Source organism: Barbus barbus (genome assembly GCF_936440315.1).
Source record: "Barbus barbus genome assembly, chromosome: 47".
Lineage (NCBI taxonomy): Eukaryota > Metazoa > Chordata > Actinopteri > Cypriniformes > Cyprinidae > Barbus > Barbus barbus.
In genome coordinates this window covers 16,279,180-16,294,207 of record NC_136725.1, presented here as the reverse complement: position 1 = coordinate 16,294,207, position 15,028 = coordinate 16,279,180, and the positions used below count along the sequence as shown (strand labels likewise).

Here is a 15,028-nt window from a genome sequence, read left to right as displayed (position 1 = left end):
TGTTGAGTTATATATCCATGAGTTATTGTTCTTAATATCTATCTATGATAGACTGTATGACCTTAAAACATTTAAACTTCAACCTTTTAAAACTACTTTGATAAGGCTTTCTTAAGTCAAGTTTTCCTTATATTTAATTCATATTGCACATTTTGTATGCTGTTTACGTATGTTTTGCATCCTAAAAAAACAAACTTACTTTAAATTCAATTCAAACTAAATTCTTGTTGGAGCAAGTCCATTCATTTGGCCACGCCCCCCGAACCGCTGCTTATATGCAAAGAAAGTTATGTACTTGAGTGGGAACTAACGAAATCTCCGTGTTTATGTTTCAATAACATCTGTCAAACCTGACTACAATGGTCTCATTTGAATCCTTTGAATACTTAAAGCCGCCATGTTGAGCGATGTGATTCGTCTCATTCATTTTTCTGTATGTTTTCACACCATATTATTGTAAAAATATAAGTAGATGAGTTTTAGATAGCCTATACAGTTTTCTAGGACGTCAAAATATGATTTTTTTCCCCCCTCATTTTTAATGTAGAGACAGAAAAATAAACGATTCCTTGAAATTACAGTGCAAACATTAATTTAGTAGACATTTATGTTCAAATATCTAACAGCTATATCAAATTTTTGTGTCATACAGTATTTGGCCACCAGGGGATGTTTGTAGAATTTGTGTTGATAAACTAAGATGTTTCTGATGTAATTGTGGAAATTACCCTTTCGCTGTGATTGTGAAGCAGCTTTTTATATCCTTCTGATAATGATTAATGATCTGAATAGGGAAGGATGATCCTGGTTGAGTGTAAAAGAGCAGCTTCCTCTAGATGCACTGAGGCACGTGCTGGTCTCCCTCAGATGCCAGCACTCTTCTGTGCCCTCAATCAGACTCTAATCCTGGATTAGAGGAGCATGTTACTGCTCTAGGATTACTCTTCTGCTGGCTCCCAATTTATTATTGATTGTGTGCCACTGTGTTCCATCAGATACTCGATTCAAATACTGTTTATTCTCTTTTATATACATAAAATCTGACTGTCTCTCCTCTATTCCCCTTTCTCATACTTTTATGCCCCCCCCCCCCCAGTTTGTTATTAAAACTACTGGATCCTTTTTTTTCCATCATGTGTTCTTGTCCCAAACAAAGCCTTTCAATTTAAAAATATCAGAATCCATCAGAAGTGATGGATTAATTACAGACTGAAATAATCATAAACTATTCTGACATTTATTGTGCAACACTTATTTGCACATAATTTATATTATATAGCCTATTATATAATGAGTAATGTTATATCTAGATTTAATAATATTATATTAAACATATTTTGTGAAAAGTATTTATATATTTTTATCTGTCTATCCCTGAACACCCATAACAACTGTCTAGAATCCACCTAAAAGAACACTCTAAGAATATTTTTATGTAATATAATTTTTATATTACATAAATTATATAATATGTAATTTTATATATAAATTAATATTATATAATTTATTCATATATTTATTGTGTGCAAAATGAAATTATTTATACACTTTTTACACAAGCTGTTGCATCATTTCCATGATAATTAACTATTTTTCCACAACCAATAAAGACTTTGTCAGTGAAGAATATGCATGATTAAATATAAGACTAATATGTAAACTATTGTTTACTGTAATTGTAGCCTCATAGCATTATTAAAAGTGAACTTGTTTTTTTCAGAAATGTTTCAAATGTCTTTTTCAGCAGTCATTTCCATGATTGAAAGCTCTGTCTGTGTGTGTGTGTGTGTGTGTGTGTATGCGTACGTGTGTGTGTGTATGCGTGCGTGCATACGTGTGTGTGTGTGTGCGCGTTTTTGTGACAAATGAGATAAATTGAAGAGTTTGCGATAAATTTGTATAATGACACAGGTATGACACAGGTATTACAAGGTGAAGGTGACTTTTCAGGACATTGCCCCATGTCCCCACTTTTCAAAATGCTTATAAATCATACAGAGTGAGTTTTTTGGGGGGAAAGTAGAAATGCACAGTCTCCTGTGAGGGCTAAGTTTAGGTGTAGGGTAGGTGTAGGGCAATAGCACATACAGTTTGTACAGTATAAAAACCATTACGCCTATGGGATGTCCCCACTTTTCACAAAAACAAACATTGTGTGTGTGTGTGTGTGTGTGTGTGTGTGTTGTAAACTAACTTTTTCATTAAAGAGAAGACATTAACGTTTCCTTTAAAGGGCATTTATATATATATACAGTGCCCTCATAAGTATTGGAACAGTAAAGACAAAATTGCTTTGTTGGCTGTGGAGTCAAGACATTTACAAATATGATTAAAAGATGAATATGAGACAAAACTACAGAATGTCACATTTTATTATTGGGTGATTCAACACATAGATGTTTTACCTGCTAAGAAGTTCAGCACTTTTAGAGTTTCATCCCTCTATCTGATGCACTTTTAGAGTTTCATCCCTCTATCTGATGTGAGCATAAGTATTGGAACAGTTGCCTCACAGATCTTTCTAAGTGATCAGCTGTGTCCCGTTGCATAAATTCTTCAGATATTAAAAGCATGGAATGTGTCGTATCAGTTATATCCATTACTTCTGCATTCTGAATCTTGCATTCGATGATGACACACGCAAACCAGGATGAAGATGAGGGAGCTGACTTTGAGAGAAAAGCAAGCAATTTGGATGCTAAAAGAAAAGAGGAAGTCAGATAGAGCTCTAGCAAAAACAAAGGACATGGAGAAATCAAGAGTTTGGAAACCACCAGCGACACCAGCAACTAACAACGACCTGATCGGCTGAGAAAACAACAGTAGTTGATGACAGACAAATCATAAAAGCTGTGAAAATGAATCCTAAAAGACGTGTCTGTAAAATCAGCAACAACTTCCAGAAAGCTGGGGTGATGCTCTGACAATCTACTGTCCTCAGGAGACTTTGACACAGAATTACAGATGCTACACAGCAAGATGAAAACCTGGCCAGCACCAGAAATAGAAAGGCAAGATTAGAGTTTGCAAAAAAAGCACAAAGGTGAGCCAGAAGAGTTTTGGAACTGTGTTTATGGACCGATGAGACAAAGATGAACCTTTATCTAAGTGATGGGAAAGCAAAAATGTGAAGAAAAAAAGGGAACTGCAAATGATCCCAAGTATACAGCCTCATCTGTAAAGCATGGTGGAGGTGGTGTCATGGCATGGGCATGCATGGCTGTCTCTGGAACAGGCCCTCTCAACTTTACTGATGACTTAATGTATGATGACAGTAGCAGAATGAATTTGGAAGGGTACAAAACCATCTTGCCTATCAATATTCAAGAAAATGCCACCAGATTCACTGGGAAGTGCTTCATATTGCATCAGGACAATGACCCAAAACACCCTGCCAGTTCAGTCAAGGAATTTATAAGGGCAAAGAAATGGAACGTCTTAGATTGCCCAAGTCTGGTGATGTCTATGGGTCACAGACTCACTGCTGTGATTGTGCGCAAGGGATCTGCAACTAAATAATAGCTTTTAATCTTTTATATCTGCCTTATGTTCAACTGTCCCAATACTTATGCTCACATCAATGAGTGGGATGAACTCTAAAAGTGCTGTTCTTTTTATTTGGTAAAACATGTATGTGATGAAATGGCTACTAAAAAGATGTGACATTCTGTAGTTTTGTCTCATATTCATCTTTTAATCATATTTGCAAATTTCTTGACTCCACAGCCAACAGAGCAATTTTGTCTTTACTGTTCCAATACTTATGGAGGGCACTGTATGTATATGTATATATATATATATATATATATATATATATATATATATATATATATATATATATATATATATATATATATATATAATTGCCTTATTAAATGTATCCGTGTTGTCTTTTAATAACTAGATCAGAATGCTACAGAATCTATACTATACTATACAATCTAGACTAACTCTAGACTTGACTTGATGCATCTGACATGACCTTTATGATTATTTACACAGACTTTTTAATGCTTCTTACAGTTGTCATACATGTATTTACACAACAATATATACATTTCTTAGATGTCTTTTAAAGTAAGCCTCTCTATTTCTCTCCCATCCCTGTTCTGTCTCCCTCTATCCCTCCCTTTTCATCTCTCGGTCATCGCTTGATGTTCTCCATGACCATAATCCTCCATGAAGCGAGTTCAATTCTGTCTCACAGATTAGCCTGATGGTGGATCTACACATCAATAGCTAATAGCAGCATGGCACCCATTTACCTGCACAGACACATACAATTACAGAAAAATCACTGCCATGTTATGCTTCATTTAGAGCTAGAGCTTATTCAGAATGCAGAAGACTCAGTAAACACATATAAGACTAGTAACAAATGTCCTAAGTTTGCGTTGCCAGACATGGGAAGATCAGTAAATTATTCTGTAACTTACTTTCCTTAACAATATTATGTAAAACAATACCATTTTTAACTCTGATAATAAAAAGAGATGTTTTTGAGCACCAAATCAGCATATTAGCCTGATCAACATGTTAGCATATTAGCATAGATTTATTCTGTCAGAGAAAGCAAAGCCAGTTAGTCGAGTTGCCTGTCTCAGCAATGTATTTGATTCTGAAGGAAATATTCTTGGATACTATTAACAAAAAAGAGGGCCAGTTGCTTTGTTTAGTCAACCTGATGGTAGAGTTAGCTCTGGTTGTGATGCACCTCCCCTTCCCTGTGGAGTTTATAGGTTACTGAAAGATTTCAGCAGCTGCATGTAAGAAGATTAGAGAGGAATTAACGTCATTCCTTTGTCATTATAGAAATAAATTGATATTTGGTTTTAATCAGAGGGATGGGGACATGGTCAGAAGAGCAGACAGGCTTTTAGGCAGGGTGGGAAACCCAGACCGCCAGCCGTATACACACTAACACATGAGCAGAGCTCAAAGGATTTCAAATGGGACTGTGTAACTTCTGCTGCCGGTGTGGAGCTAAGGGTCTTTTCTGTGACGGAATGGGAGGCATTATGAGATGGAAAGGATGCTTTGTAAGGAACTCCAGAGAGTTAGACTGATCCCACACCATCTTTCTATTTCTCCCCTCATCAGATCCTGGAGCTCAGGACTCGGTCATGAACTTTGCTCCCTCTGTACTGAGGCTGATGTGCCTGGCCTGGCTGTGGCCCGTTGCTCTTCTCAAAGGAAGCAACACGCAAAACCAGCGCAGGCACAAGGACGTCTACCTGGGGGAAAACACTCAACACAAACATGGAGGGTGAGGATGCTTTTTCTGGCTCCTAAATGCATTCGCAGAATGCTCTGGTAGTTGAAACGTTGCTTTGTATATAATCAGTCAGCTCCATTCTGTTTAATTTAAATACCCGTGTCAGCCTGTTTACACTCTTGGTTTTATTTATTGTGCCTTTAGATTAATGTGTAAGGGTTTATTTGAAGCCCTGTGCTGTGTTTTGACCCATACTTTGGAGTTGTTGGATTGTGTGTGTTTGAAGGGGTAATTAATTGTGGATAAAGGAACTCTGTAATTAGAGCTCCTGGTTGAGCTGGGTATGTGAGGTAAACAACAAAAACAGCACTGGGTAGCAATTTAGTCTTTTAGTGCTGATCCAGAGGGAGGTCATTCTCAGGTAACAGTGCCATTTGAGGCAGAGAGTTTCAGAAAACTATTATTGCTTTCTATGAATTGAATAAATAAATAAATATATTTTATTTAATGTATCCGGAAAATTTATTCATATTAATACTGTACACTGTGCCCTATTTTTACACATGAAAAAAATAAAAAATTCATTAAAAAAATAAAATAAAATAAAAACTTAACCCTAAACTTAGTCTTAAAGTGTTACATTTTTGGAATAGTATATTGGGGTTGAACTATTGAGTTTGTTGTGATCAATATAAGTGTTAATACAACATAATATGGCAAAAACATTAAAATACTGACAAAGAGAAACTTACAGTCACTGAAATATGATATCAAAACGGTTGGACAGAGTTAAATCTATGAAATGATGTGAATGTTTATCCTATTAATTGTATTAGTAAGTCAGTGGGACTTGTACAGAATTGGCACCTGGAAATGATCCAGGTCAAATCAAAATATCTTATTTTATATTTATATATTTATTATCTTCAAATATACTTATATATTTATAATGTATATTAAAATGCATAATAACTTTTCATAAATAATTCTACTCTAAGTTAAAATGCATTGTAATTTTTGCAGATTCCTTGTAACCTCAGATACTGGCTGTTTGTTATGTGTTTTAATGTATAATTGATACGGTCTAAAAGTATAAATGATTTAAATGACACTTTCTAAAAGCAATGAACAGAGTATTATAATGTACTATAACTGTGGTTACAATTATCAATGAGTTTACAAGGTGCATTACAAGGCATAATAATGCATTTAATATACTTGTATAGTGCATAATAAAGTTGAAATTAATTTCTCCAAACAACCCACTCTTCCATATTTCTAGCTTTAATCAGTGCTGTTTTTTTAACCCAAACTTAATTTTGTGTATGTTATTGTTTATGTCTGTTACGTTATTTTTTTTAAATCCCCATTTTGTCTTTTTTTCAAACAGACGAATAGACTTTAAAACGAAGAAGTCTGACAGCACCAAATCTCTGCTGATTAAATCAGAGCAGCTCTTGCGAATCGAGGATCACGACTTCGCCATAAGGCCTGGTTTTGGAGGTGAGGAGATTTTTCCATTCAAAAGCCACTTATGAATTACTTTCGGTTGTATGCTCAGAATACATACTTGTTGCATTCATATATTTCAAGCATCACGTGTTATCTTGGTGTCTTGATGGTTGATTGCAAGCTCATTCCGCACAGCTGGCATGAATACATGGAGTGACATACAACAACAGCACTAATACAACACAGAGAGCCACTGCAAGGACAGCTGGGATAATTTCAGGAGATTGAGAGAGGGAAAAAAAAGAGAAACAATGATGTGATTACCCAAAAATCTGCTGATGGGAATCGTGATGCGTTTTTCTGATGGAGATCACACACTTCACACTATGCCAGCAATTAAAATGATCACTATTATGTAAGCAGCAGGAAGTTACCATAAATGTTAGATGAAAATCTATATAAATATATAGATCTTTTCTATAAAATAACATTATACATAACACTATATTCTCTGAAAATCTCATTCTCGCATGCTTTTTAAGCTGCTTACTTTGTATGAAACATGCTGTGCTGATATAGAGATATCATGCATACTTGCTGCTGTTATTTGCTAGTATATGTCCTCAAGATCAAGAGCTTTAAATGTCATGGTGGGCCAAATGACCAGAATGTGACTCTGCTGCTGAGATTGTCAAAAATGTAGGTTAGAATGTCATATGCGATGCGTCCAAATCAGAAAAAATAACCATAAAAAAAACACTCTGACCCAGATTGGTAGTAGCCAAGCAGACAATACACTGAGGACAGATGTGTTTTATACACAGTAATCTGCATTATAATCCCAGCGGCTCTCTGAGAAGCCTGAGAATGTAGATAAATCTTACAGGCTAGCCAAAGGTCGCTGTTTTTAAAATAAGAATATAGAATGCTATGCTGTTTTTCAATCAAATCAAATAATCTTTAGACTTTCTGTTCTATGCGTGAATTCAGGTTCATTTAGGTGAATGTATTTGTGAAGTAACGACTCTGTAAGAAAGCTATAATAATCATATGTGGTCATATATGTTCATGTCCATGTTATTTGTCAACTACAAATGTACTGTTTAGCATTGTACTATTTCAAGGTGCTTTAAATAATAACATGGTATGTCCAAAAATGGGGGTAGTACCCTCGTACTTTTCTGTTATTTTGTCTGCTAATCCCTACATGTGAACACTGAGATTGAGTTTATTTCAATCCAGATTAGGGGAACATGATGGTTCTCTGAAAACAGTGAGAGGCTGATAATCACACCGAGTCATGTGCACTGAGTTAAGTCTCTGTTTGTAGGAAGCTTAACATCGCTTTCCAGATTTTATGTGGCTGATGACGCAGTCGTGAGACATCTACACTCTACACATCTACATTATTCTCCAACACTGTTCAGTTTATTTACAAAAATCATTTTCATTTAACACCATTATGTTAGGTTTCTCATTTATACAATTGCATTGTGTTAAACTGACTTGAAACAGTTGCGTTTTGGCTCAACTCAATATTTTCATTTTGAAAGAACATAAATGATTTTACTTGTGTAACTAGGAAGTGGATTTCCCATTCCCAGCATGCTTTGCACAGGGCTGGATAAGGAGAGTAAATCTTGAAATAAAATGTTATTTTAGGCATTTTTTATTTAGATGATAAAATTGGGAGACTTGTTAATGTTTAGTGCTCTTTTATGTTTGTAGTTACCATTGTGGTAAAGTGTAGAGCATGTTCTTGGGTTGAGGACCTGCTAACATGAAGCTAAATTGTTTCAATATTAAAAGAAAAAAAAACTATGGGCATGCCATGGATTTAACAATACCATCTTATGCTATTCCTAACAAGTTGGCTAATGCCTAAAGTTAAGTAAATCCAACTAATCTTTTTTTTTTTTTGAGTGTAGAAGGATGTATGCCTGATCATTTATTTTCCAGTTAAATGTTTTAGTTTGAGTTCAACAAGCATTTAAAAAATCACTTATCAGTGTGATGTAATCAATGTATCAATTTCATTTAAACTATATTTGATCAAACTGAGTTGGCCCAACTCAATTACAATTAATTGCATGAATTAGTTTTTTATGAGTTGGGGCAACACATATTTATTGGATGGAAATCCTGCCCTCAGTTAAATTGAGTTCATCCAATTAATTATTTTATTTGACTTTATATGTCATTTCTTTATGTTAGTCAGTTAATCATGTTAGAAAGTTTAATTTTTAGACTTCATTTTTCATAGCAGTTTTAAGGTTCTGTGGTAGAATCAGATTTTTAGATGCAGAGATGATTCAATAGCGGACTTGAAATTCTTCTGTTATACTCAGAGAGATTGCAGCTGGTCTGCATGTGTTTGTTTTATGTGAGGCAGCTGTGACTTGACAGAGTGATGTGTCTACGATTCCCTTGAAGAAAAACAGCCGACACAAGCAGTGCTTAATGCAGATATACACAACTACACTCTTAAAAGAAATGGTTCTATTTAGAACCAGAAATGGTTCTATCACCCGCTTCATATATGGAACTCCAAAATGGTTCTATATAGAACCATTTAAAAGGGTTCCATAAAAAGAACCCCAAATGGTTCTTTGAATCCAAGTTAGATGGTTCTAAATAGAACCATTTAAGGGTTCTTTATTATTAAACGAGTTATTATTAAATAAGAAAATATAAACAATCCAGGAAATTCAAAAAGTTTAAATTTATTCAATTGATTCTACAAAAATATTAGTGTCATATTTAAAATTACACCTCTGTATACTTCTGTATTAGACAGCAAATTTCACATTTACATTTAAGATGTTTAATTACATTTAACCATTTACATTTAACCATTTAGTTTGAATATTTCATTTAAGCATTTTCACTTTGCAATAAACATACATAAGCTTGTTTATGTACATATACAGTACTTCACTTTTACATGTCTCTCTGAAATGAGGAAAAACAAATCATTTTTGATATTTGACAATGCAGATAAAATCAATATATGAACAATTAAAACATCTATTAAATGGCACTACAATTCACACAAGTTGACTGTACATTTTCAGTACAGGTATTGGTGTTCTTGTGTCATGCTCTTGTCTTAGTTTAAGCATATATTTTTGAATAAAAGTCATTGTGTGCTTAATGTCAACCGGGTATTGCACATTGAAAAGAAAATAGACTGCAAACAGGCATTCCACAGCCTGTGTCATGTCGATGTCTGCCTCGCTTATGATGTTCACATTGTCCATTATAATGCTGACGCTTTCAGCCTTGAAGGGATCAGGAGAGCCGTTAAACACAATGGTTGGTGTAGGACCTTTGGGTTCCTGTAAAACAAACATTTCACCTTTTGAGTGCTTTTCACCAATTAACAGATGTCATCAAATAGACTTAAAATTACCCCATAATATACTCACCAACAAGCCAAACAATGTGTATGACTTTGTTTCTTCAGTTTAACACAATCTGAGATATATTTAATAATAAAAAGCTTTGTAATGTGTTTGAATGTCAACATTAAAGATGACTGAAGAACATTCAACATGCTACCACGTCAGCTCCACTTTGATTACTTTGAATCTCATTGGTTCTTTCGTTCTTGTAACTGAATCGTTCATGACACAACACAGATATGACAGCTAAGCACGTGACACACAAGAACCAACAAGACTCATAATTATTGATGTGGAGCTGATGTGCCACCCCATTGGATGTTATTCCTTTATTTATACATAGTCTAACTATAGCAACCTATCTTGGCAAATTTTATCTTTTTATCTCACTAACGTACCATTTGTACGTACCATTTTGCTTTAGAAGACAAGTATTAACCCCTGGAGTTGTACAGATTTCTTTTATGATTTAAATTGGGGTGCTATTCAATAACATTACAAAGCAGTGTAAACAGTACAAAGCTTATGACTAAGGAAGAGTGAGTAAATTATAGGGTACATTTAATTATTATTTTTTTTTACAAATTTGGCATAAGGGTGAGTAAACTGACTAATATTTTTATATTTGCTTGAACAGTTCCTTTAATTCTAGTCAAGTGCATCAAATGTTAATGAAACTACAGAAGACTATACTTACACTATCTACACAGTAGAGGAAGCTGGCGTTTTCTTTAAAAAGTGCTGGCAATAAAATGAGTGCAGCATTCCTAACGAGACCTACAAACAGATACAAATTATTGTATATTAGGTACAGAAATCAATTAAAGGGATAGTTTACCCAAAAATGAAAATTCTGTCATCATTAACTCACTCTTGTCATTTTAAACCTATATGGCTTTCCTTCTTCAGCATAACACAAAAATATATATTTTGAAGAATGTTGGTAACCGAACAATGCTGGTACCCATTCACTTCTATTATATGGACACCAAACCAATGCAGGTCAATGGGCACCAACGTTGTTTGGTTACCATCCTTCTTCAAAATATCTTTTTTGTGTTCTGAAGAAGGAAGTCATAAAGATTTGAAATGACAAGAGGTGAGTAAATGATGACAGTTTTTATTTTGGGGTAAACTATTCCTTTAATATTTGCATTATTTTAATACATGTTTTCACTCATTCAATTTATAGTAGCTACAACCTTTACATTGACACTAGAGATGCACCGATTACAATTTTCTTAGCCGATTCCTATTTCCGATTTTTCATTGAGTTTGACCTGCCGATTCCGATTTCATTTTTTCTAACCACTTTACAGCACACACAAATATTTATTTTCTATCTTTTCTTTAATAGAACATTTTGCATAGAACATAGATAATTTTTTTAACAGATAAGCACTATAAAATAGAACTATATAAATTACTCCTGGTGTGGGAAATACACAGCATCCTTGCAGTATAAAGATATTTCTATATTTCTATAATTTCTGGCTAGTTTAACTTTATTTTTTATAATCATAACCATACTTGCAACCAAAACTGAATAATGAAAACAAGTTAAATGGGTAAATCTTCTACAAATATTTTTGAGTCTTTGTTTTCTTTTCTGACATAGCCTACTGGAGTTCTAAAACACACTAGACATTCTTATTCTGTGCATTTTGAGCACTTTTTGTATGAAATCATTTTTAGTTTGTCTATCAAAAGTGTGCTTTCACTTTAATTGAGCGTGAGCAGCAGCAAAAATAGACCCGTGCCGAAACCCGCGCTTCACTGCTGCTCACGTGACGCTCCTAATCTCGAAAAAAAAAAAAAAAAAAACGCGCTGCTCACGCGCCGCTGACATTTGCGGTGTGAAACGGCCGTAATTCACGAGGTTTCCTACATGTGCACGTGTGATGCTGGTGTTGCGTGATGTTAATCATGCGGCGCCCGAGGGCATTTGATCGGCATAAAATCGGCATATGTCAGACTGACCGGCCGGTCGCCGGTCATGGCCGATCACGTGAAAATCGGCCAATTCCGGTCACCAGCCGATCAATCGGTGCATCTCTAATTGACACTGCATACAATGCAACTTTACACTGGGCATGGAACTACAGAGCCCAGGAAGTCACCTGTGTGAGAAAAAAAAAAAACAATCCATGGCGACGGTTTTGCAATCTGTCCGCTCAGTTTATAAACCGTACTCACAAATTCTCAAACTGTTCCCTCAGTTTAACAAAACCGTCGCCATGGATTATTGTGGTTTTATTTCTCACACAGGTGACTTCCTGGGCTCCGTATGGAACAGATAGGTTGGATGGGGAAAAATATATGGTGTTGTTACCTTCTGTGATTTCCTCTGCTGGTCCAATGAGATTGGCGTAGAGTTTTTTTTGACTTCCTTCTTTTGCACTCCTGATGATGTTTGGGGCCATTTCATTCAGAGATGTTTCCATGTTCTTTGCCAAGTCTGTTCCAAACCTCATTGTCATTTCATGCAGCATCTTAAATACAAACCAGTACAATTACTTCAGGTACTTATATCCAAATTACACACTTTCAGCCAAACAAGTACCTTAAAGTCAGCATGAACTGGAGGTTGCAACTGACTACCATATAGTGATGTTTTTCCGGGACAGAATAATAAGTTCAATAAGAAAAAAAAGTGGGTGTGATAAAGTAATGAAAAATACTTCATATTTGGCAGACGCTTTTATCTAAAGGGACTTGCATTGCGTTCAATCTATACATTTATCAGTATGTGTTCCTTGGGATACCCTTTTGTATTGCTAACACATTGCTCTACCAAATGAGCTACAGGAATTCACAGAAATATAATTACACTGATTTTTCTTATCTGCCTGGCACAAAATGTAACAATGTTTACTCACAAGCTGTGGCACTCCAAGAAAAGGAAACTGCTCCATTACTTCAGCTGCAGGCCTGTCCATAAGCTGTACTCTTTTGAAAAGAGTGCGCTTCATCCGGTTCTTGACCTCAGAGTAACTGGGATTGCTTTTACGCAACTCCAGGGTGATGGCATTAATATGTTCCCGGAAACTCGTCTCATCCTCACCCATTACTTCCAGGTCCAATACAATCTGAGGTAGGAAGACAGTATTGTGCAGTACGTAAATATGAATCAAAGTCACAGAATAAAATATTTAAGATTGAAACATCAATCTTAAAAACTGATGTATCACTTAAGGAACACCAAACCAAATACCTCCTGTGAACAAGCAGAATCTTTATATGCCATTATATCCAATGGTTCTCTTCTACATTTTGCACTCTGAAATAATTGTCAGCATGTGTTACATGTTAAGACAAATTTAATCTGCCTTTGACATCAAATTTATTGAACTGAACTTGCCTCTTGTTGTTGAGTAAGTCCCTCAGAATCGGTTTGTCCAGCACACTTCCTTTTAATCCCATACTTCTCCTTCATTTGCAGGACGATCGATGAGCTAACCAAGGGAATCCTTTCTTTTTTAAATTTGTTTCTAAGGCATTCCAACAAGGTATCCTGTAGACACATGTATACTTTCTTTTAAAATAGATTTTTTTCTGTGTGAGATTTTTTTATGAGCAATGATCTCAATATTTTCACAATATTAAAAGAACTGCAATATGTTCATACATAACCAGAGGAGCTGCCATCCTTCAGAAATGGAAAGCGGGTGATCAAACTCCCCAGAACATCTCCATACATTTTATGATTTGGGTACCTAAGAAATATAATCAAATATATTATTTCAGTACCCAACAACCAACAAGTTTAACATAAAATACATTTAACTGTTATAAAATACAATGAAATACAATACTGTACCAGGTGTGCTTAGTGATGCTGTCAAACAACACTTGAATCAGTAATGCACGGATGTGAGACTTGTCCTTCTTCTTAAAGCCGGGATCCTTCCTCTGCAAAGCTGCTTGCAATTCAGGGGGAAAGACAGGCAGGTTGTATACTGCTGGCCAAGGTTGGGCAACAAATGAGCCCTCATTCTCACAGGGTTCTTGTCTGTAAATATAAATACAATGTTTAAATCTTTTATACAGGATTTTATTTTACTTGCCACAATACAGTTTGTTTAAACTTCAAAACAATGATACATACTGAGTACAAGATATTTGAGGCACTTCAGTTTCCAGGCTGTTTAAAGAAATATAAAAATATAAATTAGGATAAGGATTTTAAGGCTTGGTTAGCATTCGTTTATTTTATATTTAACAACAATGTTTAATATTTAACAACACAGACTTACTTTTTTAACTTACTAAGCTTCTTCATAAATGTCACCTGTTGTTTCATTACAGGAAAAAGTCTTTCCACCATCCTTTCTGTGAGACCCAGCAGAGTCTCCCCATCAATTTGCTGCTCTGTAAAAAAATACCAAATATTTCATATTCTAAAGAAGAAATAATAAATAAGAGAGAGACATTTCATTGTCTTCTTCAACTACAGTAGCCTTTTCAAATAGGGGATGTTGCAAAGCTTGTCTGTGCTTTCGATAGATATGGTTTCTGTAACTTGCAACAGTTTTATATCTTCTAAAACATCCCTCAATGTCACAGGTAACACTAAAATCTGCTTGGTGGTTATGTTGCACTTGCAGGGGAGTTAGAAACTTTGTGAGTTGAAACTTCACAACATCACAAAATGAACATTTATAAATTTTCATTTGTACCTCTGAAACTTTCTTTTGCATCAATGAGGTTTATAGTTTGAAGCCAGTGGCATGTGTCATCTACTGACCATTTATCAATCATGGTTATCTGGGGATAAAATAAAACAGAGCATAAATAACACTTCACAAACCAACTATGCATTAAACACACCTAAACATGTTTTGGCTTTAAAACATTTGAATGCTAAATTAAACCATGTGCTATCATCACTTTAATCCAGCGCATGCGTCAAAGTAAACAGACGAACGCTGCACTGCAACTGTGCACATGCACAGTT

General features: G+C 35.1%; 2 protein-coding genes across 3 annotated transcripts in view; one reads left to right on the top strand and one right to left on the bottom strand.

Moving 5' to 3' along the window:
• Positions 1-4,834: 4,834 nt before the first annotated feature.
• LOC306865377 (gamma-aminobutyric acid receptor subunit rho-3-like) overlaps positions 4,835-15,028 on the top strand; it is a 25,239-nt gene continuing 15,045 nt past the window's right edge. The window contains exons 1-2 of the mRNA XM_079409940.1: positions 4,835-5,266; positions 6,606-6,718. Coding sequence (XP_079266066.1) covers positions 5,124-5,266; positions 6,606-6,718 — 256 coding nt within the window. The 5' untranslated portion in view covers positions 4,835-5,123. The remainder of the gene's footprint in view (positions 5,267-6,605; positions 6,719-15,028) is intronic.
• The window catches only part of LOC306865376 (sterile alpha motif domain-containing protein 3-like), a 6,414-nt gene continuing 756 nt past the window's right edge, over positions 9,371-15,028 (bottom strand). Inside the window, exons 2-12 of one of the 2 annotated variants that reach the window (XM_079409938.1) lie at positions 14,751-14,838; positions 14,328-14,442; positions 14,180-14,215; positions 13,892-14,083; positions 13,700-13,787; positions 13,433-13,585; positions 13,286-13,351; positions 12,951-13,160; positions 12,404-12,563; positions 10,769-10,848; positions 9,371-10,005 (exon numbers count right to left, since the gene is read on the bottom strand). In XM_079409938.1, the coding sequence (XP_079266064.1) occupies positions 9,715-10,005; positions 10,769-10,848; positions 12,404-12,563; positions 12,951-13,160; positions 13,286-13,351; positions 13,433-13,585; positions 13,700-13,787; positions 13,892-14,083; positions 14,180-14,215; positions 14,328-14,442; positions 14,751-14,832 (1,473 nt within the window). In that variant the 5' untranslated portion in view covers positions 14,833-14,838 and the 3' untranslated portion in view covers positions 9,371-9,714. The remainder of the gene's footprint in view (positions 10,006-10,768; positions 10,849-12,403; positions 12,564-12,950; positions 13,161-13,285; positions 13,352-13,432; positions 13,586-13,699; positions 13,788-13,891; positions 14,084-14,179; positions 14,216-14,327; positions 14,443-14,750; positions 14,839-15,028) is intronic. The other variant, XM_079409939.1, reaches the window with a different exon arrangement.